The following is a 25294-nucleotide window of genomic DNA, read 5'->3' as shown; positions in this document are numbered from 1 at the left end:
GACAGTGTGAGCTCCAAGCGAATTTAAGGGAGCGAGCTCCTCATTTCCGACAACAAATCCATCAAGCTCTCGTCTAACCAACATTTTCCTCCCCAAGTAGGCGATCTCTCTACTTCATATTACGGTAGGGCGTTGAAAGATTTACGAAGAATTTTCTCGCCACCATGTTTGAACAGTTTGCTTTACGACATATTGTGCCGCTATTCGTTGCATCAGCCACAACATTTGGCGGCCTCTGGCCTTTTTGGGCACCGCGAGATGCCATGCTTGAATTTGGGCTGCCAGCGCGCATCGCAGACTCGCCTACTGCGCAGCCCGTCATGGTGCTCTCCTCGGCTCGTACCACAGCTCTAGGACTTTTGATGTTCATATTCTACCAGCAAGGAAGATTCACCGAGGTGGATACCATCATGTCGGTTATGGGCGCCTATCTGGGTGTTGTAGACGGCTATGTGTGCTGGAAGGAGGGAATGCCTGACAAGGCTGTGTTTCGTTGTGTCTCGGGCATGGTGATCGCTGGCTGCGGGTTGATTGGATTGACAGAAGGATTTTGAAGGGAGAATAGGGGATCCTTGAAGGACCCGAACCCCAGAATTGGATCACAATTCGAGAAACTGTTGGATGAGACAGGTGGCCGGGTTAGTTCGAATGCATGGGCTCCTGTGTCTCGCCGAAAGGTTTAGAAGATTGGCCCAAGATGTGAGACATAATTTCGGGATCAACATACACGTGAAGAGTACAGAGTCGTAATAAAAAGCTTAAAACAAGTGGTTGCCATGCGGATATGCAAAGGAATGAGTGCACTGCCCGCGTCGTATGGCAAATCATGTTGGGACAATGCAGGTAGTCGGACAACTCACTAAGCCGTGAACTCACACACAGAGCGTAATATTGCGTCAAATGTATCACAAATAGGACACTTCCCAAGTGTACGTTTGGGTGGGTTAACAGCTTATGGGGGATTCGTGATTGCATACACGAACTGGCCAAAGAAACGCCTACCTACCCACGCCACGGGCAGTATTGCAATCCGCGTAAGACATCTTGGCATTAGATCACCTACCCCTTATTTACTGAAAAGCTACACACTTGCTTTTAGCCAGAAGACGACAAGATTGAAAAATCATCCTTATGTGCGTATCGCAATCATCTTCCGCAAGCTGTCAAGATGGGCGAGCCTGGTGGAGTCTTCGTGGGCTCAGATGCGCCTGTTGGCCAAGTTCAGCTATCGGCAACAGAAAAACATGAGGAGGAAGTTCAAGTAACTCAACCAGAGACATTCAAACACTCATGGCGAGTGTGGTGTGTCTTCCTTGTTCTTTGTCTGCTGTCCTTCATTTCTGCCGTCGATGCCACTATCGTCACCACTTCTCTACCAACCATCACGCGCGACATTGGCGGTAGCAAGGAGTACGTATGGGTCGTCAACTCATTTCTCTTTACTTCAACGGTACCACAGCCCTTATTTGGGCAGATCTCTGACATATTTGGTCGGAGAAACCCCATGATCCTCGCCATAGCTCTCTTCGCCATAGGAAGCGGGCTCGCTGGCGGTGCCCAGAGTCCTGGGATGCTCATTGCTGCTCGAACCATCCAAGGTCTTGGATCAGGAGGACTGTATGTGCTCTCTGATATTATTGTCTGCGATATGGTGCCTCCCAGGCATCGTGGCCCTTATCTAAGTGCTATCCTTTCGACCGCCGCCATTGGGACCACGATTGGGCCCATTATTGGCGGCGCCTTGGCGCTGAAGAATTGGAGGTGGATATTTTGGCTTAATCTTCCAGCAGCGGTGCTCGGGTTTCTCGCCATTGTCCTCATTCTCAATGTTAAATACAAGCGCAGCCCAACCTGGCGCCATGCTCTTGCTCGGGTTGATTTCCTCGGGAACGCCATCTTTGTCCCGTCCATGGTTAGTATATTTTTTGGACTGATCATGGGCGGTACGCGTGGGTATCCGTGGAAATCTTGGAGGATTATATTGCCTCTTGTTCTTGGGGTCATTGGCTGGGTTGGTTTTCATATACACCAAGCCTCGCCCATTTGTAGAGAACCAAGCATGCCCCCTCGGCTATTCAAGCACAGAACGTCATCTGGGGGATTCATCATCATTTTTCTCGGAGCAGTTATACTTCAAGCTATCAACTATTTCTTGCCTGTCTATTTTCAGGGAGTTAAAGGAGTAACGCCCTTGATGTCAGGTGTTTATTTCTTGGCTTTTGCTCTTGCTATTATGCCGTTTGGTGCAATGGCTGGACTCTTTATGTCCAAGACTGGTCTATACATACCTCTGCATTGCCTGGGATTTGCTCTTAGCGCCATCGGTATTGGCTTATTCTCGACATTGGACGAAAATTCCTCTCGGGCAGCGTGTATTGGTTACCAAGTAATTGCTTCAGGAGGTACTGGTATCATCTTCACAGCCACATTGCCTTCTACACTAGCGGCACTTCCTGAGTCAGATGTGGCCGTTGCGACCGGTACCTATTCCTTTGTGCGGTCATTCGGGCTTGTCTGGGGTGCTACTATGGCTTCCATCGCTTTCAATGGCCAAATGAATTCTCACATCACTTCTATCAGCGATCAAACAATACGCAATTTACTTATAGACGGAGGTGCATATGCATATGCTTCTGTACAGCATGGTGGCATATCTGAATTACCAGAACCTATCCAAGGCCAGGTGATTGACATTTATGTAAAAGCTCTCAGAGTAGTCTGGTGGATTGTCACATCTGTTTCTGGTTTGGGGTTTCTTTGTACCTTCATTGAAAAACACGTTGAGCTTCGTAAGAGCCATTCTACGGAATATGGACTCGCGGACAAGGAATCTACGGTAACCAGTCTAGAAAAAGGTAACCAAAATCTGTTTCCAAGTGGATCCCAAAATACCTGACTATAGAGTAAGATAGTTTACTGAGCTATTTATCACTATATCTTAACAAAGTTGTCTCTTTTCCCCCACCGTTTCCGAAGAATACTATTCCTGGTATGTTGCACAAATGCGCCACCATATATTGTGTCCTCTAAACCATCTGGTAGCCGATGATACTTAACTATCTCTAAGCCACTGCTTCATAAGTCAATTTCACACTAATATCATCACTTGTTCACCTTCCCAGCCAAAAATGTTAGAGGATTTGCTATTTTAGTCTTGAAATTTACAAAAAGGCTGCCGTCACAGCTTATATTAGGTATGTCAATCCTAATATCTTGCTCGTTATCATAATACATGCCTATTCGCATATTATGTAGGTAGCGGAGACCTTTTTAGTGCTCATTAGATCACGGGGAGTTCTATTTCTGTAGTTGTCCGGATATCGAACAGATAGCTACAGAATATTAAAGCATTAGAACTAGGTCTTTCACACTGATATATTTGGTATTTGACCCTAGTGCGTTCTGCTACATACGTGTACTTGGCGAGCTCCTTAGCTGCGGCTTCGTTAGTGTAAGCCATGTTTTCCTAGTACGCCGAAAATACTATAACAGCATTATCATACAGTAACACCGAATTTAGCATTGCGAGTATCTTAAAAAGAGAAAACAATAATAAACAGCCATTATTATGAAGAAAGGTAAAAAAAAAAAAAAAAGAAAAAAAAAAGAAAGAAAGAAAATTAGCCATCCACTTACACATGCAATAAACTCACGACCGAAATTCTTTTCAACCTTCGTTCGAAGGTTAATAGGATGGATGCCAATTACATGTAACTAACATCACGTCACTGGTGCATTCCAGAATGAGTAACTGTTTCGATCAGCTACCCCGCAGTGTGTGCCGCCCGATCCGCGTACCCATTTAGTAGAGGCTTGCTGCGGACTGCTTCATACGCGTTTAGACAGAGAGGATTTGAACATAGCCACTCCTATGGGACCAAATTCTTTCTCTCATTCAGTCATTCACTACTCTCTTGGAATAAACGGAAGGCATTCCAGTGAATATTAATGTTCATAAATTAAATTTTTTTTTTTTTTTTTACAATAGCGACGAATAATTAACAGGCATGTCAGGCAATGATGATTACAATAGGTGTGTATAACTAGACCCTGGAGAGCAATGATAACTATATCACGAAATAATTCTAATGCTTAGCTTAGGTATCTGCAACCTGAAAATGCAGGGGGAAGAGCCTATCACAGCCAGTATGGCGATAATAGAAATGAATTGCCGCCAGCGAGCTCTCACTCTCACAGTGGTAGACGCAAAGGGCTGGTGAGCGGTCTTGTCAAAAGCGTGGCCGCTGGTATAGGTCTGGCCTCTGAGAGCTACCACAACCATCAAGAGAAGAAGAAAGCACAGGCAGCTACCACAGCCGGAGAAAGCTCAAGAGCGATTGAGAACGATGGAGTGCAACCGCAGCCTCACGGCTCACATCAAAGTGATGAATACGGCTCTTCAGATAGCGATGAACATGATCGGCCTGTAAAAGCTGACCCAGAGACATCTAGAGATTTGGAAGAGGCAGCGTGGAGCCTTGATGCCGCTCAATCACAGCTGGAGCCACCACCCGACTATGCTACCGTCATGGAACAAGACATTGACGCCAATGCAATGGCTGAAGGCTTTGTACGAAATCATACGATTCCACCAATCCATCAGGCTCAATCTCATAAATTACCAATGCCTGTGATCCTTCCACAACGGCGACCAGGAGAGCGAGCCCGTGGATTCATAAATGCTTATGCACCGCTACTACAGAACGCGGGCATTGATCAGGCGACATTTATGGATTTCATCAAAGAGCTGAACCTGGCAACTGCACCATCGCCATGGATCCACGCCATCAACCTCGCGGCTGTTGCTGTGCAGAACGTTCCCGAGCCTATCACAATTGCCGTCTCCATTGCCGCACAGAGAGCTACCCAAGTGAGCCTCCAAGCACACAGCCGCTCCAAGACGAACGCTTTTTTGAACAAAGTAAATGCGGAATTTTTCCTCCCGCTTGGGTTGATAGCCATCATCATGACTTGGAAGCCGAGCACGCCTGGCGAGGTTGTCACACAGGTCACGTTTGACGCGGCCATAGATCAAGCCGCACAGAATGCTTCAGGTTCAGGGACAGGAGGAAGCAGTGGAGTCCGCAATAAAATGCAAGCTTCTCATGGAACAACGAATTTCGAGTGGCCTGAGTCGGCGCCATTAATATTTCCAACCTTGGACAAGCTCTCTAGCACTGCCGAAGGTCGACAGGCGGTGGAAGATGCTGAAAAGAAGCAACCTAACAGCATGAAGCGCAGCATGTTGTTCGCGATGGACTATATGGATAAAAGAGCTCAGGCTCAATGGGCCAACGATCATCCAGAGAGCCAGCTTTCTCAATTAGGCGTCAAGCCTGAGTTTCACTCACGCTACGCGGATCCCAACCATCCAGCTAGTAGCGGCAGTATCTTGGCCTTGCTGACAGGCGGTGCCGCCGGCGGCGGTATAAGCCAACGGAGGCAAGCTAAACATGCTAGAAGGGATGCTCGACGTGATCGGAGATCAGATAAGAGAGAGGCAAAAAGAGAGGAAAGAGGACCAACGATCATAGGAACAGTTGGACCCAGGGCTCTACTTCGCGGTGTTAAGAAATTTATACATGAGGTGCGTTTAATTATATTCTATGCTGCTTTTCTACACTGGGTTTATATTACTTTCTCTTATTTCTTTCTTTCATTTATTTTTTGGTCTTACTTTATATGTTTGAAAGCGTTTTGCTAACAGTTCTCAAAGGATGTCTTATATCTAATGATCACTAACTTGCCGTCAGCTGAAGAGATGAGAGCAGCTGAACAATTCCTGCAGGCACACCCCGTACAAGGCTAAATTAACGGAGAATAGTAAAATATGCGTAATTATTAACATTGGAATATAGTTCCATAGCCAAACATATTAGGTATATAGCTTTAATAATATCTTCTTTCTCTTCTGATTCGCCCTTTTACGCATACAGTACAAGAGTCAAAGACATTCTTTCGAAGACCAAAAAGCGTTTGGTAAGATCGAAACGGGATGGCTATTTCGGCTTTTAGCGAGATTGTTCAACGTTATGCTAGAATCAAGCGAGAATTAATGTGCGTAGGGCCATATGAGATTACCGACACTATCTGCCGCCAGGGCCGGGGATAGCGTAGCTATTTCCCAGATCGTATACTCCGTAGAGACTAATGTACTCCATAAAGAGATTAGTAAGTAAGAGTAACTACGTAAGTATGCCAGTTCAGGTAGCGCAAAGGCCGCTAGCCATGGAAATTTCACTTTTCATAAACTGATAGAAAAGTTCTACAGGGGTAAGAATCCATATCGGAGCGCGCAGCAGCAGGCGAAGGCCGAGTTATCGGCAACATTCCAGCATAAAAAAGAAGAGGATTATCCTACTTTGAATGTGGACGTAGGATAGTATTTTATGGTTGTAAGTTACACAGATAAAATATCACAGAGACTTCCCTCTACGGTTCATCTGGAGATGTAAATAATTTTTTTTTTTTCTGCTGGAAGGCTGAATATTTAGCAAATAGCCAGAATGTGCGATGTCGCTGATCAATTTCATTAGGTAATTGTTTCAGATATTGTCATCTGATACAATACGTCTAGCATGCCCATGGGCTAGCTCACCCACTCAAAGATGTCAGTCTAGGATGTCGCGGAACAGAAATACCTATATCTTTTGGCTGCTCTAGGTAACGTAATGAAAGTAATAATATTTACTAATGGTTTTTTATATTTCACAAAACTTCAACCGTCTGCCGCCTTCTCTTCTATTTGACCTATATCACTCCATCAAGTAAGGCAGCGAGAACATGCAAGTAATAAACAACCTCGATAGACATTCGATTTGAACAAAGGCAACATTTCCCTCAGCAACTTTACTTTTTTGATCTAAAGGAACTTTTATTGGATTAGAATATACATGTGCTTTTCTATCTCCGTTTCAATTTGTCGTAAGCTTCACCAGTAATGAAAACCATCTTAGCCCAAGCCTTACCATAAACTGCACTCTCCACCACACATGCAATCGCGGCTTAGGTCTAGCACATCCTTGCTTGATCCAATACACTGGCGAAGGTAAGCTGCTCTTCTCCGCAGGAAGCCGCACATATCTTTGGCCGCGCTCGAGTATGCTAGCTGCAGCCTTGCGTGGGCGGACTTGCCGCTCTCGCCTGTTCCCATGACTCTCAAAGCTTCAGCATACGCCTGTTCACGGTCTTCATGGTCGAGATGGACCGTTCTGGCTTGTCGAGGCCGAGGCAGTTGTTGGCATCGCTGTCTCACCGAATCCCTGAGATCCAGCAGGTCAGCCGCATCGTCTGGACGAATCCGGCGGTCGCGGCACAGGTTGGATAGCAAGCCCATGGCCTCGCACGAGTTCTCCAAGCTCGTATCGCTGGAGCAAGCACACAAACCTCCACCAGACCGCTCAAAGGTTGCACAGGCACTGCCGGCGATGCACCCAATATCAATCATCCCACGGGTATCGCGGAGCACGACAGCTTCGAGCGCATCGCACAAGATGTCCATGCAGGCCGCCACGCCTTCGTATCCAGCCACGGCACCGACGGCAAAGTAGCAGTTGTCCGTAGAGCCCAGCCGGGTGTCAGCGCAGAGATCTCCCACATCATGGCCGAGCGCTGCTGCGACACACATCCACGACGGGAGCTTCTCTTCCCAATCCTCCTCGCTGCCGAGCTCATAATGCATGAGCACGTCCCACTGGACTCCATACGCCCAAGAGCGCAGCTCCAGGCCGCGCATCAAGCCTAGAGTCGATATGCACCCGGCGTGCCAGTCCAGGACGGACGGCCCAAACTGCACCATGAGCTCGATAAACGAAACAGTGAAGCGTCCCAGGCTTGCATGGCGCGCAAGCTCGCCGACGAAGGCCGTGAAGTCGCTATCCCGGACCCGGCCATGGTCCAGGGCCGTGAGATAAACGCCCATCAGCAACAGCTCCAGCCCCTGCTCCAGCGTGTTGACGTGGTTGTTCAGGAAGAAATAATGCAGCAGCACGGTCTCAGCAGAGCCGCGCGCGCCCTTGGCGATTTCCTCGCTGACCTTGCCGCCTTCTTTAGCGATGTGACTGCGGCCCGGCCCGATCAGCCACATTATATCCGCGAAGATTTCCGGCGTCGCTCCCGACCACAGGCTGTGCTGATATGCCAAGTCGATTTTTTCTCTCGTGAGCACTCGAGCCGACGCCTTCTCTGGCTTTGGAGCGCCGTTTGGAGCGCCGTTTGGAGCGCCATTTGCAGCGCCGGGCTGGCTCTTGAATGCCTTGAGCCGTCTGGTGGCCGACCGGAGCTGTCTCGTCGTTTCAACAGGCTGGTTCTTCAACGATCTGCGCTTCTTCGCCAATGCTCTGAGCTGGCCTGCAGATGCCTCGGGTTGGCTTGTTAGTTTTCCAATCGTCACTTCGATCAGCACCGCCTGCGACTGTCCGCTCGATTCGTGCTTCCGATTGCCGCAGGAACACCAGTGCTTCATGGGCCCAACGTCGTCCTCGATTGGCTGCTGGCGCTTATACACACCAATCGCAGCAGCATCTGACCCCTCGGGCTCGCGCAGCTGTCTTGCGGCATTGCCAAGCGCCCACGCTGCCCAACCGTTTTTGAATCCGTATAGTGAGATGGTGTCACACAGATCAGCTCTGCGGGACCTGTCTTCACACCTTGCCGGCCGCTCCACCCCTCCGCGATGCACGACTCGTCCACTTCCATCGATGGATCGCACTGCTACAGTGGCGTCACGACATGCAAGCTCTTCACGCAGCTGTCTCAGGAATTTGCTGGGGAGGGGCCTTTCAAGTCCCGAGGCACATCCAACACAGACCCCCACGCCCTGCCAACATATACTCATCTTGCATGACTGGCATAGAGTAATGTTGGCATCGCTCAGTGTAACGCCGTGCCAAGATTGGCCTTCTGGCGGCCAAAGAGGAACACGTTTTTTTAGCTTAGACATTTTTATATAATTTGGCTTGATTGATAGAGCAAGATATAGTAAGAAGGTGATATTTCTACCCACTCTGCGCATTCATGTAGGCAGCTGCAGCTACTTATATACACCTTTATAGTGGCATGACGGCGGGGATTTCGTCTCCGCCGGCTTCTTGATGCGCCCACGGTAGATGGGTTATAGCATTGTGTTTAGTAAGATGGATCTGTAGTTTCACAGCCTTCATTGGCTAGCTAGTATCGCGTTATCAGCGAGGTAAAGGTGTGTTGGTTGACCCTCGTATATTGTTCTCCATCCATGATTACTGCTACTACCTGGTAGGACTCCATACCGGAGGTTGGACGATATCTGCGGGGTCGAATACGCCTGAAGTGCTCGTAGACACTCAACTCGCCGAATACTTACAACGTGGAAATACCTACTTGTGAAGCCGATATCGACGGAAGTATCCCGTAGCAGACCTGAGCTGGATCAGGTGAGAGCCAAGGCATAATAGCGTATCCTACAAGTAACATTTGCAATGGCATGGGCGAGCTCGTGGTCAGTTGATTAGACGGCACATCTATCTGGCCCATACGGAACGATATGATTGGCCTCTAGCTACATATCTATGTGTCCCGAAATCCCCAAAGAGCGTCATCAGCGAAGGGGGCTGTACCGCTATAGTATTCTGTCATTATTTTCGGAGCCATTGTGCAGGGCTTGGTTCTGCTGATTGGCTTCGAGCTATCTACTTGTGAGTAAATATTGGCGCACTACCTGCACGATTTTTCCTTTTGGTCATGCATGCATCTAACCATGCCTAGGCAGGGTAAGTTTCATGCATGTACAGGTTGCATTTACATAGGGAAAAAAACGTTTATATGAAAGATTTCCATAGATTAGCTATTATCGCGGTTCAAGAGCTGAGGGCCGCATTAGCGTTGGCCAAGCCAAAGCTGTCATAAATAAAAATCCCGCTTTCAAGACAAACCCCCCGGCTGAGGCATGATTTCTACGATGCGGCCACTCTGTTTTTGTTACATAGCACGTGTGCCAAGAACTAGATATATACAGTTAATTCACCTCGGTTGGGCGGAGAGAATCTGCGCAACCAAGTCACGGGCACTTTGCACACTCTGCAAACAGCAATAATCACGCCATTCTTTTCGGTGTCTTGACTTCGAGTGCTCGGCAGGCTGCGATCGTTGATCATTGACACACGCAAGTTCCGAGAGGTATATGAATTAAATACTTGTACCATTATCATGCTGGGGGATCTGCTCCGTCTCTGGGTCGTCATCACGGCCCTGGGCGCTTATATCAGCATTAGGACTATATACCGCCTATATTTCCACCCGCTGTCCCATATTCCCGGCCCAAAGCTGGCGGCATGCTCACATCTCTATGAATTTTACTACAATGTCATTTTGTCAGGGAAATATTTATTTGAAATGGAGAAGATGCACCAGCAATACGGTTAGACGTGTTTTGCGGCCGTCTTCAGGTGACAATGCTGAGAAATGGACGACTTAGGACCCATAATCCGCATCAACCCTCGTGAGGTTCACATTAACGACCCTACTTTCTATGATGAAATCTACGCTTCAAGTAGCCGAAAGAGAGAGAAAGATCCCAAGTTCGTGCCTACATACGCCTTACCTGGCTCTATGGTGGCGGCTGTGAGCCATGAGCTTCATCACCTTCGCCGAGGTATCCTGAAAGATTTCTTCTCAAGGCGTTCTGTCCTGGAGCTCTCAGAGATGATAAATGAACGAGTTCAAGCACTTATGAAACGCCTGGAAGGATTTCGGATTGCCCAATCTACAGTTTCCATTGACGATGCATTCTCGGCGCTTTCATCAGATGTTATCACGTCTTACTGCTGCGGCAAGCACTGGGGGTTTATAGAGGATCCTGACTTCCGCAACGATGTCCGCAAAGCCACTGCGGATGCCGCGAGTTTTACTCACATTTCCCGGTTTTTCCCCTGGCTGGTAACCCTATCGACTTTCCTTTCACCACGAACACTGTCTATACTGATGCCAGGAAAAGCGGGACTGTTTGGGTTCCTTGAATCATTCTTAGAATATGCGCAGAAGGGTGCTTCGACAGGCAAAAGAAAATCGATGCTTGCCACCCTGGCGGATCCGAGCATCCCGCCACAAGAACGATCTTTCCATCGGCAGAGGGATGAAGCTTTTGGAATCATAGGTGCCGGAACCGAAACAACAGCGACTGTGCTAACCGTGGCCTTCTATCACCTTGCCCGGGATAAAACGGTGAGAGACAAGCTGCAGACAGAGCTGAAACAGCTGATGCCTACGCCAGACAGCACACCGACCTGGATTGAGCTCGAGCGCCTACCTTATCTAGTATGTAAAAAGATCATCTTCACCCCTAGACGCAGCGATATGTTGCTTATGACTTGCCACTAGGATGCTTTCATCAGTGAATCCCTGCGTATAGGTTCCCCGATACTGGGGCGATACACCCGCGTTGCCCCGACAGAGACTCTAACATACAAGAATTACGTTATTCCTCCAGGAGTAAGCGATGAATGCCTAATTACCTTGCCTCTAATCTCGGGTTTGTCTAATATTATGCCGAAGACTCCAATGAGTAGTGCCTCCTATTTTATACACAAGGACGCTACAATCTTCCCTGACCCAGACGCCTTCCGCCCCGAGAGATGGATTGAAGCGGCCGAAAAAGGTCAAAATCTCAAGAAGCATCTGGTGTCTTTCACCAAAGGAAGCAGAAACTGCATTGGAATAAAGTGATTATAACTTCACCCATGTGGTCCTGAATCATAGCCTGCATTGCCCTTTGCTGACCCAAAGCTCTAGTCTCGCTTACATGGAATTGTTTCTCACGGTTGCTGCTTTTGTACGCCGGTTTAATTTAGAGCTGGTTGATACAACGCCGGATGATGTTCGTGTTGTTCGAGAGTTCTTGGTGGGTTTTACGAAGAATGGCAACGTGAAGGTCAATGGGAAGCTATCGCTTGTTGATGAGTAGAGAGACGACAGCACAGAGCAATACGCAGAACGTGCCCCTAACTCAATGTATGCTAGCCATGTACCAAGCACCTGTCAGAAAGTAAAATTCAATCTGGTAAAAGTCATGGCAAGCCACAAGCACAAGATAGCGGCCGTTATTAGGTAAACAATCCCAATTTCTCGGGTTGCAGTCCACACCTCTGCAGCTGTGACATGTGCCAACAGATGCTGACGGTTCTCTCATTGGTTACCAATCTGAAGGATTAGCCCCTTTAACAGGACTCCAGCGGTGTAAAATTGTTGGTGCCATTGCAAAAGTGGAGTATCTCGGGGGCGGGAGTCTGGTGTAAAGCCGATCGACCCCTGCAAGCAAACGCGCTATTCGGGCACCCAATTGCGGGTGAGCATCTCCTCCAGCCGCCACGACGTTGGCCGTCTCGGTTGGCGATGTGAACAGCCCAATTCGCCACGGCAGTGCGACGGTGCAATACACAGCTGAGGACTCCCTCCAGGCGGCTTTGCGAGGCCCATGACTAGAGCCGATGCGTCGTCTTTGAGCCTTAGGCCTCCAGACGAGTAGCGGGCGCCTCTTTCGACTAGCCTCTCTCCCTAGTGGAGTTAACTTTTCAATCCTGGCCTGGCTGCTTCGCTAGCTGGCTTTCAGCTCGACGGTTTAAAATGGACCGTCTTGCGGCGGCTTCCGTTGACCCTCATCGCAACGTCTGAATCAACCACGCTCGTCGACTGTCCAAAGATGGGAGTGGCGCCCAACTCTCTACGTAGACACGGAGAGCTTAATGCTCTGCCGGATCTCAGGGATTTCCAGTTCACGTTCGAGTTCCAGAATGCCATTGAGCCTGATGTAGGTTGCCGCGCCGCCAGATTCCCGCTGCTGCTCAAGCATACTGACTGACTCGACGATGCGCAGATATCTATGAGAGTAGTGTAAGCATACAGTGAGACATTCAGTTGCGCTGCTGGACTCTGGCTTACTTGCGTGTCCGTGCGCAGAGACGACGATGAATCTCTATCAGACAGTGTGCTCGACTATCCCGAGGAATTCGGCCGCACCTATCATGCTTACCATGCGGGATGTAAGGCGTCCGCCCTCATCAGCCAACTCACCTCCGGATGAAACTGACAATGGCTGCTTGTGATGCCCAGCATACGTTTATCCTAATGACCTCACGGAACAAGAGCGACTGGCGCTTCAAGGGCCCATCATCAAGAAACTATTCGACGACCGGCTCTATTTTGCCCCGCTCTCCAGATCGAATCCTCCGCAATTCATTCTCGATATAGCCACGGGTGTGGGGGACTGGGCCGTCGAGATGGGCGACTTATTTCCTTCATCGCGCATTGTCGGCACGGACCTGTCCCCGATCCAACCCTCAATGGTGCCTCCAAATGTTGAATTCTACGTTGAAGACTCGTAAGTACCTACCTAACCAATAGACACACCTTAAGCATCGCCCCCCAACTAACCAACTGCACTTCTTTTGCAGATCGGAGCCGTGGAACTACACAGATAAATTCGGCTATATACACACCCGGCTCACTGCCGGCTGCTGGGGCTCCTTTGAGACAGAAATTGCCCAGCAGGCCTTCGACGCGCTTGAGCCGGGTGGTTGGTTCGAGGCACAGGAAACAGAAGCAGTTTTCGGCTGCGACGATGGCACTTTGGACCCTAACGGACCCATGTGTACATGGTTTCACGAAATGAGAATGGCTTCTGAGAAACTGAATCGCCCTGCGATTTTAGGCTCCAACCTGAAGGAAATATTCGAAAGGGTCGGCTTCGTTGACGTGGAGCAGCTTGTCTTCAGAATGCCACTCAACGCGTGGCCTAGGGACGAGCGGCTCAAGGACTTGGGTTGGATGTGGGGACAAAACTTCTCGCAGGGGTTGAACGGTTTCTCCATCCAGCTCTTGAACAGAGCATACGGCCGAAGTCAGCACGAAATTGAGGTTAGCAGCAGGCTCGAATATTCCCGTTTCATCGTCTTCACTTCACTTACTTTATTATTAGCTATCACTCGTCAGAGTCCGGGAAGAACTTCTCAACCCGCATGTACACGCTTATATGCCCATTTTCGTGGTATTTGGAAGAAAGCCATTCGATGGAGAGATAGTCGAGTGAAAACTGCAACATCATATTTATACAAAAAAAAAAAAAAAAAAAAAAAAAAATACGGTCATATATTTGTGTATGTTTCGTTTCGTTGGGGGTGCTACGTTTCTTGCTCCTATGCTTAAGTAGCTACTTGTAATAAGTTTAGGGCTAAACTGGGTTTCGGCTGGACGGAAAAGGATAGTTAGGATAAATATATATAGATAGTTTGTTGACAAGTCGGGAATATACTTCTGAACTGGCTTACACACATATAAACACAACCATGGAAACCCAGCTTGTTGTACCGCTATTAAGACTACAGGGCAAGAATACGTCACGGAACCATTTGATCAAGCTAACGCGGCTTCGTTCCTGTTGGAACGAGCCTGTTATTACGGTTAGGGGTCATTTTGATGTAATGAACGTGTGTTGGTCTTCTATTTAAAACAAAAGAGCTTTATCCTCTTATACTACAAGCTTCGCTCGGCTTAATGATTCTCTGCAGCTTCCTTCCTTGTGTGGAAGGTGGGCAATTAATACCATATAAAATTATCTGTTCTAAGTTCTTATCTTAGCAAAGATAATGAAGGAAGCATTCACCTACCCTGGGCCAAAGGTCGACGTTGTTGATTCATCAATACCAACTCCGAGGGTCTATCAGATGATTATCAAGGTGGTTTGTTAGGATTGAACCCAAAAGATTGGGAAGTCGCTGAAGGCTTGGTACCTGGAGTGAGGCACCCGAAAAAAAAAAAAGACGACTTTTCAGGAGTTGTTCATCATGTCGGAAACATGAAGCCGAAATTAAAGTTGGCGATCGAGTCCGTGTATAAACAAACACTGGGCTTACGGGGAGGCTGGGCCGAATATGCCATCGCATACGAGAGCATGGCATTCTACTTAGCGGACCATATTTCATTCGAAGGTTTGCCTTGATTCACCGTTAATTACAACTTTTAGATTCACAAATTTTTCTGGACAGAGCTCGCAACAATACCACTGGCGGTTATAGCGTCATGCTTGGGAATGTACGCCTCACACTACCATATCCCTGGTCCCCTAGAGATAAACCGCTGCCATTTCTTATTTACGGTGCCGCATCTGCAGTGGGCGCCTACGCATTGAAACTGGCAGTGGTGTCAAATATTCTTCCCGTTATTACAGTTGCTGGCCGGGGACCAGACTTTGTAGAGACATTGATCGACTAGTCTCGTGGCGATATCCTTATTGACTATCGCCAAGGAAATGACACAGTGGTCGAAGCGATAAAGGCAGCTCTGGGAGGCCAGAAATTCGAATTTCCTTTTGATGCCGTGAGCGAAAAAAGACACCATTGGAAACATTTGCAAAGTAATAGACAGTGATGAGAAATATGGCTGTTGTGTTGGAGGTTCCAGCCGATGAGATTTCAGAGGACATTCCACGAATCATTACAGCCGTCGAGATGACCCAATGTGAGCTTGGTAAAGAAGCACTTCTCAAGTCTGATTCTAAGAGTACATGGCTAGGAATACTTCATTTTATAGCTGTTATGTTGAAATCTACCAGAAGAGGGTTGAACGAAGGCTGGCTCAGCGCGCATCCACACGAAGTTGTGCCCGGCGGACTATACGGATTAGAAAGCACGCTCCAGCGACTCAAGAGCGGATCGGTCAATGCAAGGAAGCTCGTGGTTCGAATCTCGGATACCACCGGCGTGGAGCAATGAACTTGATAGTTTGATGGTTAGCATTTACGGATGGGCCTCGTTGACAAATCGGCGGGCATTAAATGACTTGTGTATGTCAAATATTACACGCATTGATGACCAGCTGCAGTGTTGTTTCCAGATAGTATGGCCACGCTGCACCAAATAGGAACTTGTTCTTATTCTGGCCTAACCCTGTTCACACACTTTGCCAGCCAATATATAACTCAAAAAGTGACATCTCATTTTAGCCGCTTGCTTTACAGTCCATTCCAGATATCTACCTTGTTTAGTTCTTGTTCTGTGCTAGCTCTAAAGTTCGTGTCCAGGATTCCCCTCACCTTCATTAGACTCGCAGGTTCGCTTATAGCCCTACAAATGCATACTTCTTTTAGAGGAAATTTTTCGTCACACATGAATTAGCCCACAGTAAAAGTATACGACCTAGGTCGCGTGTCGAATAGGCTTGATAATAGGCAATAACGTATCTCTACATACGAATAGGCTAACTGATGTGCCACCGCACGACCCTTGCCATTCGATAGGTACTCTGAATGGGCACACCCATTCGATGGCCAAGGTAAATGAGGCTCTATAATACGCTCCCAGACAGCGTTCAAAGCCTTTTTGGAAAATTCGCCCACTCAAAAAAAAAAAAAAAAAAACAGGGGCAAGCAGATGTAGATATAAAGCAGGGACCACGAAATATATAACGCAATGAATGATAAGAGCAGCATTAGTATGGAATCACGGTAGTATTCATGAGCGTATAGTTACTATGTGTTCAAAAAGTCTCGAATTCCCTACTTCTGATACTCGCTCGATAGGCTACATGTATGTTAGTGGGCGGTAGGTCGGACCCGCCGCACCCAAGTGCTTCTCAATGCTTTTATTGCGTAATTGGAGGGATAGTATGGCAAAAGCTATGCATAGCAACTAATGTTGTCGTTCGAAGACGTCACGTATACAACGGAGGGGTCGCCGTTAAGATATTGCTCCGCTCTGTGGCCACACCCCGGATATAAGCAACTTTCAGATTCCACGAAGCAATTTAATATGCTATGTGATGAGATAATCAGTTTAGTTCTGACGAGATTCACCCCTTCGTATTTCAGTAGTGGCTTCAGCTCTACAAATTCCGGCTGTTGGTGCTAGATTCATTCCTTCTTCCACTCGTAGCTGGCAACACCATCGGTGCTCTCGGTGTCTTTTTTCCACTGGTAGCTAGCAACGCCATCAGTAGTCTGAGTATCCTTTTTCCATTGGTAGCTGGCAACGCCATCAGTGGTTTGAGTGTCCTTCTTCCACTGGTAGCTAGCAACACCATCGGTGCTCTCGGTGTCCTTCTTCCACTGGTAGCTAGCAACGCCATCAGTAGTTTCAGTATCCTTCTTCCATTGGTAGCTGGCAACAGTATCAGAGTCCTACAAATAATAGTGAGAAGTTGAACTATTAAACAGAGATTGGATTGACAGCTCATACTGGAACGGGAGCAGCAGCGACGGAACCTGCGATTGCAACGCAAGCAAGGAATAATGATGTCTTCATCTTAACAAAATTTTTGTCAAAGTATCACCACTTTTTGTATAATAGCTAGTCAAGGAGGTAAAGAAATTGTCAAGGTGGAATTACGCTTCCTTTAAAATCTACCAGTACATCAACCAGTGAGAAAATAACTTCGATTATCCCCGCAGACTACTCAGTTATAGCACCCACACTTTTTAGAAACATGAGTAATAATAAGCTACTAGTTCTAATTCTCAACAGCCTTTCGATATTTAGAAGGTGTCAATTACTGCCAAGCCCGAAGAGGTCTTCAATTCCGTATCTGTCCCCACCCTAGATCCAGAATATTGCAAATGGAGGGCAAAATCTTGCGATCCCCAATACCAAAATAGGAATAATTCCGTCACATGCAGAGTGAGGAGCCTAAAATAGCTCTAGAACTTTTGTATACGATACGAAAAGCCGGCCCTGGCTTGTCAATCCTTAACGTTTACAGATTGGCACCGCCCATTAACAAAATCGCATAATTCGCTCTGAAGAAGAGAAGAAATCTCTCTACAGCTGCTGAAGAAATTTGCAAGTTCACCGGCATAGACATGGAGAAAGACAAAGAAGATAGCTCTATCGAAGAGCTTGACCCCTTTCTGGGCTCGTCTTCACGTTCAGAGCATCATGTTCGTAGTCATCGCGGGCATGATATCCTCTTATACTGCTTGGTCATCTTACTCGGCATCTCTCTGGGCTCACACTTTTTGACATATATCTACATTCACAGAGCATCGTATCTTGACGCAGCTTGTGTAAGGCACACACAGCAGAATCGTATGCTCGCTTTGTCTTCTTCGTCCATGAAAATATGGGTTACTGACATGTTTCCTGTTAGCCACCCCGATTGATATCCCAATTCATTATCGTTCAGTTCATTACGACGGGACGTTTCTTGCCAACTCAACATCTGTCTACCGCCTTCCTCCATCTCCTGAAGTTGATGCGGCATGGGAAGGCCTCGGCACAATCTCAAAGCCTCTTCTCTTGTCCGAGTCGCAAGCAACTCGCGCCGGAATCAGTCTGGATCACCTTAAAACTCCGTCAGGAGAGTTTCCAGTTTTATTTGAGTTTAACCACCACTTACATTGCCTCAACCTGATTCGCAAGGCCCTCTTTTACAACTACGATTACTATTCGAGCCCTAATTATCCGGGGCACCATCTTGGCAAAGATGAACAAACCATTACCAAGCACGTAACGCATTGCGTCGATATGCTACGGCAGGTGATCCAGTGTAAACCCGACCTAGGAGTTTTCGGGCAGTACTGGGTTAAGGACAAGGAGCAGGGAGTGGACGGATCCTTTGTGGACTTCAATACGGACCACAGGTGTATCGACTGGGAACCAATACGAGAGTGGGTTCAGTCACATCAGACGCTCGAGGATATAGTAGTGGAGTTGAAAGAGGGCGATAAGGTCCTACACATTGCACCCTAGGATGTCACATCACGCCCTGGGATGTAGTCATGCATGCATAGGTAGTCAGTTATCAACTACGGACTACTATATAGCCAATAGTTCAAATATGGATGCCGCAAGGTTAGTTCTATAGTTAATCTCTATTTGGAAAATAGCACTAGTACGGAGTAATTTTGAACAATATCCATCGTAAGTGATGGACAAAAGCGGCTCGAGTAAGGTTAAATGGACTTTTGCTAGCCCAATGTCGACTCTTTCTCCACCAGATGAGGGTTGAAAGCAAGGCATAGATAGATTCCCCACGCTAATCTAGACACCCATAGCCGCCACTAGTGCTGATAATCACGTAGAACTTTTGGATTTGCAGGGTGTAAGCCAGTGAATTTTTATCCCTCAGTTTGCACTAACCAGCTTCCCATCTGAGGACTGCTTAGTTAACGACTTACACAACTTTTCCGACGGCTATCAACACGTAATTATAGACAGAAGACAAGACAAGCGTCGAAGAATATCGTCTCCTTCGATCTGCTGCCTCTATGCGGCGGCATCATGATGCCTCGACAAAGCTTCAGCTCTGGAGATGAGGATAAGCTTTTGGGTTCCGAGAGCGACAACCTTCCTTTACAGAGTAGGGCAAAGGGAAGAGACAATCTTAGGTTGATACATTTTTTCCTTGTTGCACTACTCAGTTCCAGTGTCTCCATCGTTGCGAGTCTCATCGTATGGAGAGCCGTGCAGCCTAAACTGGGACTCAGGGAGGATATACGATTGCTCCCCGGGTTGGATATTCCGCCTCGTAAGAAAATTTAGGTCTGTTTCTTTATTTTTACTGACAAAGCTTTCAGTTGGTCCAATCCAAAAGGCATTTATGCCTGAGAGAGTGTATGATGATCCACGAACAGAAAAAGGGCACGAAGCCTGGATGAACCTGTTCCCAAGTACGTGACCCGGCATATTCTTCAACAAATCGTACATAACGCAAGAGAATCCTTGATTAATGGTATTTTAGAGGGGAAGGGATATGTTTCGATAAACAACATAGAAGCTGCAGGTCCAGTGCCTGACTATATCAGAGACACCAGCACGGATGGCACCGGGCGGTTTTCTATAGCAACTTTCCATCAACTGCACTGCCTCGTATGCCATATTCATCACTTTCTTATATTTCCTATTTAAGTTCGGCCAACAGAATTTTTAATGACTGACTAACCTAATCGTCACGCAGTATCTTCTTCAAGTAGAACTCTTCGACGCCCTGTCATCCAACATTACCGAACCGCACTCTCATGCGCTCCACTGTCTAGACTATCTCAGAGAGAGTATCTTGTGTACTTCCGACTCAACATTAGAACCATTTAAACCGGCATTTGATCTTGCCACGCCTCGAAAAGGCGTTGACGGATATGGGACTCCACATCAATGCCGAGATTTTGGCAAACTCCGCAGCTGGGCTGAGCGATTTCGATATAACGACGATCAAGAGTTTGAAACCTATGGTGGGTAAAAGGGTATGGGTCATAGACAGGTTAGCGATGCATAATATGCAACTATTCCAAGTTATCATCCCATATGGTTCCATGAAGAAGAAACTAGAGTGTAAGCTTAGTAGTGAGATGACTGAATTCAAGTATTTAGCAAGAATGAACGCAATAAGGACGTATTCGTAATTGAAGCGGAATCCGGCCAGCCATCAGCTGAAACGGAGGCTAAAATAATAAACAGTCTCCAGCTGGCAACCCGATGGAGTGAAGGCCACAATAAATCCATCGTAGGAATTTGGTTCAGCAAAGAATGAGTTTATGTTCATGAAAGTTTTATTCATCATGTTTATTCATTGTTTGGATTCAAGCTAGATGGTAGTGAGTATACTTTTATAAGTTTCTATTTGTCGCAAGAACGCTGACTTACCATTTTATTGCTTTCCCAGGTACAGACACAGCGTTAAGAATATAGAGTCGTTGTGGTTGAGACGATCTTGACAGAGCAGAGTACTCTCAGCTGCTTTGACGCTGTCTCTTATCTATTAGGTACAGTAGAAACCTCCTCTATATAAGGATGTTGCCGACGCTCGGTAAATACATGTGTGGCCTTGCATTAGTGACATGCAGATGAAGTGCGACAAGATGGCTTCACAAAGCTTTGGGCAAGCCATAGATAGATCTTACTGCCCAAAGCCCCTCCTTGCGCGTGCCAATCACATCAGAAATCAAACCACCTCGCTGGGTGTATCAAGCCTCTAGAGCCTCAACGTTGCACTGGCACTGCACACAATCAAAGGCGCCAAGACAGAATGTCTCTAGCGGTGCAGCCAATCCCTGTTAACCACATCCATAAGCTTAATTTCCTTAGTTTGGATGTGGCGCGGCACGAAGCTGGCAAGTTAGGCTGAAAGATACATGTATACAAATCCTCTCAAGGCATGCAGCGGGATGCTCATGTGAACAGATTTGGTTCCAATGGGAAGAATCGGATAAAATCATCGTGGGCTCGCTTGCGCTTGATTAAAGTGATCCGATGGTCGCTTCGCATGATGCCAAGACGAGCTGAACGTTGCTGGCTGCAATAGTGGGACTCGAGGCTTTTTTTTCCCCTCCTATATTGCCTATTGATCCAAGGGAAGTGAGTGGCATGGTACACCTTGATTCTGCGAAGAAGTTGAGAATCAATGGGTAAAAGCCTGAATCTATATAAGAGGCGTATAGCCCTCTATAAACGGAAAGCAATCAAGGCTCTTTACATTCGAGTGATTCGCTTTTAGCTATAATATTAACCAATCTTAGCCATGAGGACATCTATTCATATCTATTTCACCATCACCAACTTTCTCTCTCTCCTAAGCTTCTTACCAATAGCTCTCGCCGCCACAAGCCCCATCTCAAATAAGCCTCATGCACGGCTCTTAGCCCAGCTACCGCCCTCCTCTCTCTTTCAAGATGCCTCCATCCAAGTCGCCGCCGCCGTCGAGCAATGTCGCCCAGGAGAACTAGTCTGTAATGACGGCTGCATGCCCCTTCGCGCAGAATGCTGCCCCGACGGTGACGGATACTGTAAGCAAGGGAATGCCTGCGTCATAGACGGTTGTTGTCCCTTTGGGAAAATATGCGACGGCCGGATCGTCTGTGATTTGGGCGAAGAGCCTTGTGGCGACAAGCATTGCATGCCTAACGGGGCTGTCTGCTGCCCAAATGGATCATACTGCCGTGCTGGAGAGGAGTGTTTTCAGAACGGCTTTGAGCATTATTGCCAGCATGCCGGAAGCAACACCACCAAAGGAACGAAGACAAGCAGCATCTCCAAAGCAACGAGTTCCCATGACCAGAGCACTACGAGGGACTTGACATCGGCTAAAACTAGCCATGAAGAAACTTCACTGCCAGCATCGACATCGACATCGGCATCGACATCCTCGAAGACCTCCTCTTCCGACCATGAGACCAACAAACCAGTAGTGCTCCCAACGCTTCATCTCCCTTCAGAATCGTCAACTTCGTCATTTGTGGAGGTACCGTCAACTACTTCTTCACGAGCACCTGAGCCAACCACTTCTGCATCAAACGACAATGCCACGACTGCTGTGAAAGCGCCAGGAGTAAAGCTTACTCTGGCATTGGTGTTGATATTGATGGCCGTTATTGGTTTGTAAAAATATATAAAAGATGATGTTTTGTTCTAATGTTTTTCAATTTCTCCATTTCACTTTCCTCATACACTTGAATGAACTGCCTGCAAGAGACTGTGCAAAAGCAATGAGATCATGTATTGATTACCGAACATAACGCTAAGTGGTATTCCAAGCTCCATACTATTTTTTCCAAGGTTCCCTATAACAATAAATCCAAAAGAAGCAAAAATTACCACTTGTCTTTGAATGGGGTATATGCATATACACAAGAATAATACAAAAGAAATTAAAAGATACGCCACTGTGCATCGATCGACTAAAAGATTGCGTCCCAGCTTCCCCGTCATCTTCGGTATTAACGAGCTCCTCTTGCATCTCTGGCAAATATCATGTCCGATCATTGTGGCATTTTTCTTTTTCATTTACCGTTGGTATGTATGAAACTTTTATATCGTCTTCGTCAAAATAGAAGAGAAAAAAAAAATGCGGAAGAGCAGCACAATGCATCTAGTACTCTGATTTTTCATTGTGTGTCGAGAGCTCGCTTACAAAGCCATGGGGTTGGCCTGCGCTGCTTGTAGAAAGTTGGCTCACGGTGCTCAACCTGAGAGGATTGACCAACCCTGGACTTGGCTGGGCTTGTGACCATCGAGGATCATTTGACGATCCCGAGGCTGGGCGATATCCCGGGCTGGGCAGTGGGGATGAATAGAGACCAGGAGAAGCTTGGGGAGGGAAGTCGCCTGGAAGCTCCATGATAACCATTTGTTCCTTGGGTGGAATTGGAGGCGACGCATACATGCTCTGCTGGGGTTGCTGCTGGTACACAGATTGGCGCGGATCCTGCAGCTGCGGCGTCTGGGAGGGAGCAGGATAAGCGTGCTGGGGGTACCCTGGAGAGTAGCTTGGTGGCATCTGAGACGCTTGCGCAAGCTGCGGGCTTTGCTGTCCATACTGTGGACTTTGTGCGTAGGAAGATCGTCTTCTAGGATCTTGCATTGAGCCAACTGCGGGCGTGACAGAGCGATCATTGGGGTTGACTGTCTTGAGTTTGCCGTCCTCCATCATGGCTTGAAGAACACCAGCATCAAGGAGCTCGGCCTTTTTGATAATGCGCTGAACCATCTCGCGGTTGGCAGCCTTGAGCTGGGATTTGACAAAGGAAACCATGGCAATGTTGCACTTGAACTCGATGTCCTCGCGGAGGTAGAGGCCGTCGGCGGGGGCTCCTAGGCTTTCCAGGCCGATCTCGCGAGTCTCCGGCGGCTCGACTCCGGGCTGGTTGCCACAGATGCGATACTTGTTGCGCAGGTCGATGTTCATGGGCGCGTAGATGTGAGTCTGCAGGCCCCAAGGCATGTCGTGAAAGCAGCCATTGAACTTGATCTTGCCGGCGCCGATCTTGCCCATTCCAGGGACAACCTGGATGCGCTCCTCGATTTCGTACCAGGTGCTGTAAAACTCGTCGGCGGCGGCATTACGAGGCGCTGGGATGGGCTTGTGGCCGAGCACAAGCGGGTTGAGCGTGATGACTTCGCTGTGGGAATGGAGAATGTCGATGGCCAGCTGCCGCGGGATGAAGCCCGGGATTGGCGTCACCAGCGTAAACGCCTCTTTCTTGCGAAGCATGTCGGGCATTTAACCTGACGAGAAAGAGTATCCAGAAAAAAAGAGGGAGAGAAGAAGGGGAGAAATAGGAAATTCCCCTGTTGGGCGATTTCTAGCCACCACAGACGGGACAGAGTATGGGGTCGGGCGGCTTTGCAAGCGAACGTCTGGTTGACAGCGACAAGAATAGGATTCAGCCCCGCCGCCAGCCTCGAGTCCCCCGTAATTGGCGCACGTCGAGGGGGTGTGGACGCTGAAAAGCTGGAAAGTTTACTTTATTTAGCGGAGGTCGTTTGGTGGTAGATGGCTGGAACACGGTCTTGGGTTTCACAACGTCGAGATGCTTCGGCGCAAACGCTCAGCACAAAAAAAAAATTACTTTTTCCGAAAAAATGAGGAAACAAGAAGGCGATGAGGACCCGAAAAGATTTTAAACAGCACCGCTCCAGCTCGTGCATCGCCCTCCCTGGGGCATTAAATGCTGCTATTTTCAGTCAGCATCTACTTGGGCGGGGGCGCATTCCAGCTTTTCCTAGAGCCGCATGGCTGGATAACACTAGTAAGCACTGGTAAGGCTTCGTTTATCCTGTCAGCAAGATAGCTGGCCCACCACCACGACTAGCGAGCGCTGCTTCGCCCCCTCTAGATGCGAAGTCCGTTGGGAGGACCAGCGCAAGGGTTGTACAAGCGGGACAGAGGAAGCCGCACGAGACGGCGGTGGTGGCAAGGCACGCGAACGAATCGTCCACATGCAGGGCTGAGTCTCGTTGGCAAGAGTTGGGCCGCGAATAGCACTCGCCAACAGCTTCTCGCTCCATCCATCGCCGGGGAAAACGAGGCGGCTCTAGATCTCAGCCAGAGGGCGAGCGAGTGTGTTTGACCCTCCGCGTTGGTTGCACCGCCGGGTTGTTGTGTGCTGTGTAGGTGTACAGTACGGGCAGTGAGTGGTACAACTGCGGGTGCTGCGGCGGAGGGCATCTGATACATAGTTTCTTAGGCCGCCGGCTGCATCGAGAGCCGAGCGAGTGTTGCGCGTCCATGGCCCAATTGCCTGTGGTGGATGCTGATGCGGTGGCTTTGGCGCATGGCAGCAGATGTTTCCCGTCAGCTCAGCTTCGCTGTGCGTTCCTTGCGCTGCTCTGCTACATACCTCATGCTCTGATCTGTGAGGTCATGGATCGATGGCGTGTTGCCGCTACTCCCAGCTGTTAGGCGTCTTGTCACGCCCGTGTAGTCCCTGCACCGCCTGCCGGAAGCATGGCGATCCGATCCTACAGCGCGGAGTGCCATCCGCAGCCTGGGGGGGCTAGCGCAGAAGGGTAGCTGTGCTCTGGCCACTGGCCACTCGGGAATATAGAAGCTTGGCGGGATTCCC

The 25294-nt window shown here is 48.1% G+C and overlaps 12 protein-coding genes across 13 annotated transcripts; 9 read left to right on the top strand and 3 right to left on the bottom strand.

The window, feature by feature from the left end:
- Positions 1-164: 164 nt before the first annotated feature.
- On the top strand, positions 165-554 carry TrAFT101_005484 (uncharacterized protein; the record flags this gene model as incomplete). Its single annotated transcript, XM_024900959.1, has 1 exon — positions 165-554. One exon carries the CDS (start codon positions 165-167, stop codon positions 552-554), a length of 390 nt encoding a protein of 129 aa, XP_024757315.1.
- Positions 555-1168: 614 nt separating this feature from the next.
- On the top strand, positions 1169-2896 carry TrAFT101_005483 (uncharacterized protein; the record flags this gene model as incomplete). The annotated part of the gene is made up of 1 exon (XM_024903648.2): positions 1169-2896. One exon carries the CDS (start codon positions 1169-1171, stop codon positions 2894-2896), a length of 1728 nt encoding a protein of 575 aa, XP_024757316.2.
- A 973-nt stretch (positions 2897-3869) lies between these two features.
- On the top strand, positions 3870-5872 carry TrAFT101_005482 (uncharacterized protein). Its single transcript, XM_024908690.2, has 3 exons — positions 3870-4033; positions 4102-5587; positions 5717-5872. Exons 1-3 carry the CDS (start codon positions 4008-4010, stop codon positions 5807-5809), a joined length of 1605 nt encoding a protein of 534 aa, XP_024757317.1. The 5' UTR covers positions 3870-4007; the 3' UTR covers positions 5810-5872.
- An 859-nt stretch (positions 5873-6731) lies between these two features.
- TrAFT101_005481 (uncharacterized protein) lies at positions 6732-8983 on the bottom strand. Its single transcript, XM_024908691.2, has one exon. The coding sequence runs from the start codon at positions 8939-8941 to the stop codon at positions 6965-6967; it is 1977 nt and encodes a 658-aa protein (XP_024757318.1). The 5' UTR covers positions 8942-8983; the 3' UTR covers positions 6732-6964.
- Positions 8984-9950: 967 nt separating this feature from the next.
- Positions 9951-12136, top strand: TrAFT101_005480 (uncharacterized protein). Of its 2 annotated transcripts, XM_024902069.2 has the most exons (5): positions 9951-10393; positions 10451-11289; positions 11353-11463; positions 11527-11693; positions 11764-12136. In XM_024902069.2, exons 1-5 carry the CDS (start codon positions 10183-10185, stop codon positions 11933-11935), a joined length of 1500 nt encoding a protein of 499 aa, XP_024757319.1. In that variant the 5' UTR covers positions 9951-10182; the 3' UTR covers positions 11936-12136. The 2 variants fall into 2 exon arrangements, with proteins under 2 accessions (XP_024757319.1, XP_065983602.1); XM_066127491.1 differs by having other exon boundaries at positions 10372-11289.
- Positions 12137-12670: 534 nt separating this feature from the next.
- TrAFT101_005479 (uncharacterized protein) lies at positions 12671-14056 on the top strand (the record flags this gene model as incomplete). Its single annotated transcript, XM_024908692.2, has 6 exons — positions 12671-12778; positions 12845-12861; positions 12928-13010; positions 13081-13348; positions 13422-13884; positions 13946-14056. 6 exons carry the CDS (start codon positions 12671-12673, stop codon positions 14054-14056), a joined length of 1050 nt encoding a protein of 349 aa, XP_024757320.1.
- Positions 14057-15392: 1336 nt separating this feature from the next.
- On the top strand, positions 15393-15737 carry TrAFT101_005478 (uncharacterized protein; the record flags this gene model as incomplete). The annotated part of the gene is made up of 1 exon (XM_024906206.2): positions 15393-15737. The coding sequence occupies one exon, from the start codon at positions 15393-15395 to the stop codon at positions 15735-15737; it is 345 nt and encodes a 114-aa protein (XP_024757321.2).
- A 1136-nt stretch (positions 15738-16873) lies between these two features.
- Positions 16874-17264, bottom strand: TrAFT101_005477 (uncharacterized protein; the record flags this gene model as incomplete). Its single annotated transcript, XM_024906964.1, has 2 exons — positions 16874-17140; positions 17199-17264. The coding sequence occupies 2 exons, from the start codon at positions 17262-17264 to the stop codon at positions 16874-16876; spliced, it is 333 nt and encodes a 110-aa protein (XP_024757322.1).
- Positions 17265-17818: 554 nt separating this feature from the next.
- On the top strand, positions 17819-18707 carry TrAFT101_005476 (uncharacterized protein; the record flags this gene model as incomplete). The annotated part of the gene is made up of 2 exons (XM_024904313.1): positions 17819-18044; positions 18106-18707. 2 exons carry the CDS (start codon positions 17819-17821, stop codon positions 18705-18707), a joined length of 828 nt encoding a protein of 275 aa, XP_024757323.1.
- Positions 18708-19241: 534 nt separating this feature from the next.
- TrAFT101_005475 (uncharacterized protein) lies at positions 19242-20193 on the top strand (the record flags this gene model as incomplete). The annotated part of the gene is made up of 4 exons (XM_024904314.1): positions 19242-19485; positions 19535-19627; positions 19699-19826; positions 19915-20193. The coding sequence occupies 4 exons, from the start codon at positions 19242-19244 to the stop codon at positions 20191-20193; spliced, it is 744 nt and encodes a 247-aa protein (XP_024757324.1).
- A 1138-nt stretch (positions 20194-21331) lies between these two features.
- TrAFT101_005474 (uncharacterized protein) lies at positions 21332-22657 on the top strand. Its single transcript, XM_024910152.2, has one exon. The coding sequence runs from the start codon at positions 21472-21474 to the stop codon at positions 22330-22332; it is 861 nt and encodes a 286-aa protein (XP_024757325.1). The 5' UTR covers positions 21332-21471; the 3' UTR covers positions 22333-22657.
- TrAFT101_005473 (uncharacterized protein) lies at positions 22264-25043 on the bottom strand. Its single transcript, XM_024903650.2, has one exon. It carries the CDS (start codon positions 23947-23949, stop codon positions 22819-22821), a length of 1131 nt encoding a protein of 376 aa, XP_024757326.1. The 5' UTR covers positions 23950-25043; the 3' UTR covers positions 22264-22818.
- Between the last annotated feature and the right edge of the window lie 251 nt (positions 25044-25294).

Source organism: Trichoderma asperellum, chromosome 3 (genome assembly GCF_020647865.1).
Source record: "Trichoderma asperellum chromosome 3, complete sequence".
Classification (NCBI taxonomy): Eukaryota; Fungi; Ascomycota; class Sordariomycetes; order Hypocreales; family Hypocreaceae; genus Trichoderma; species Trichoderma asperellum.
This window is presented reverse-complemented; position numbering and strand designations above follow the sequence as displayed.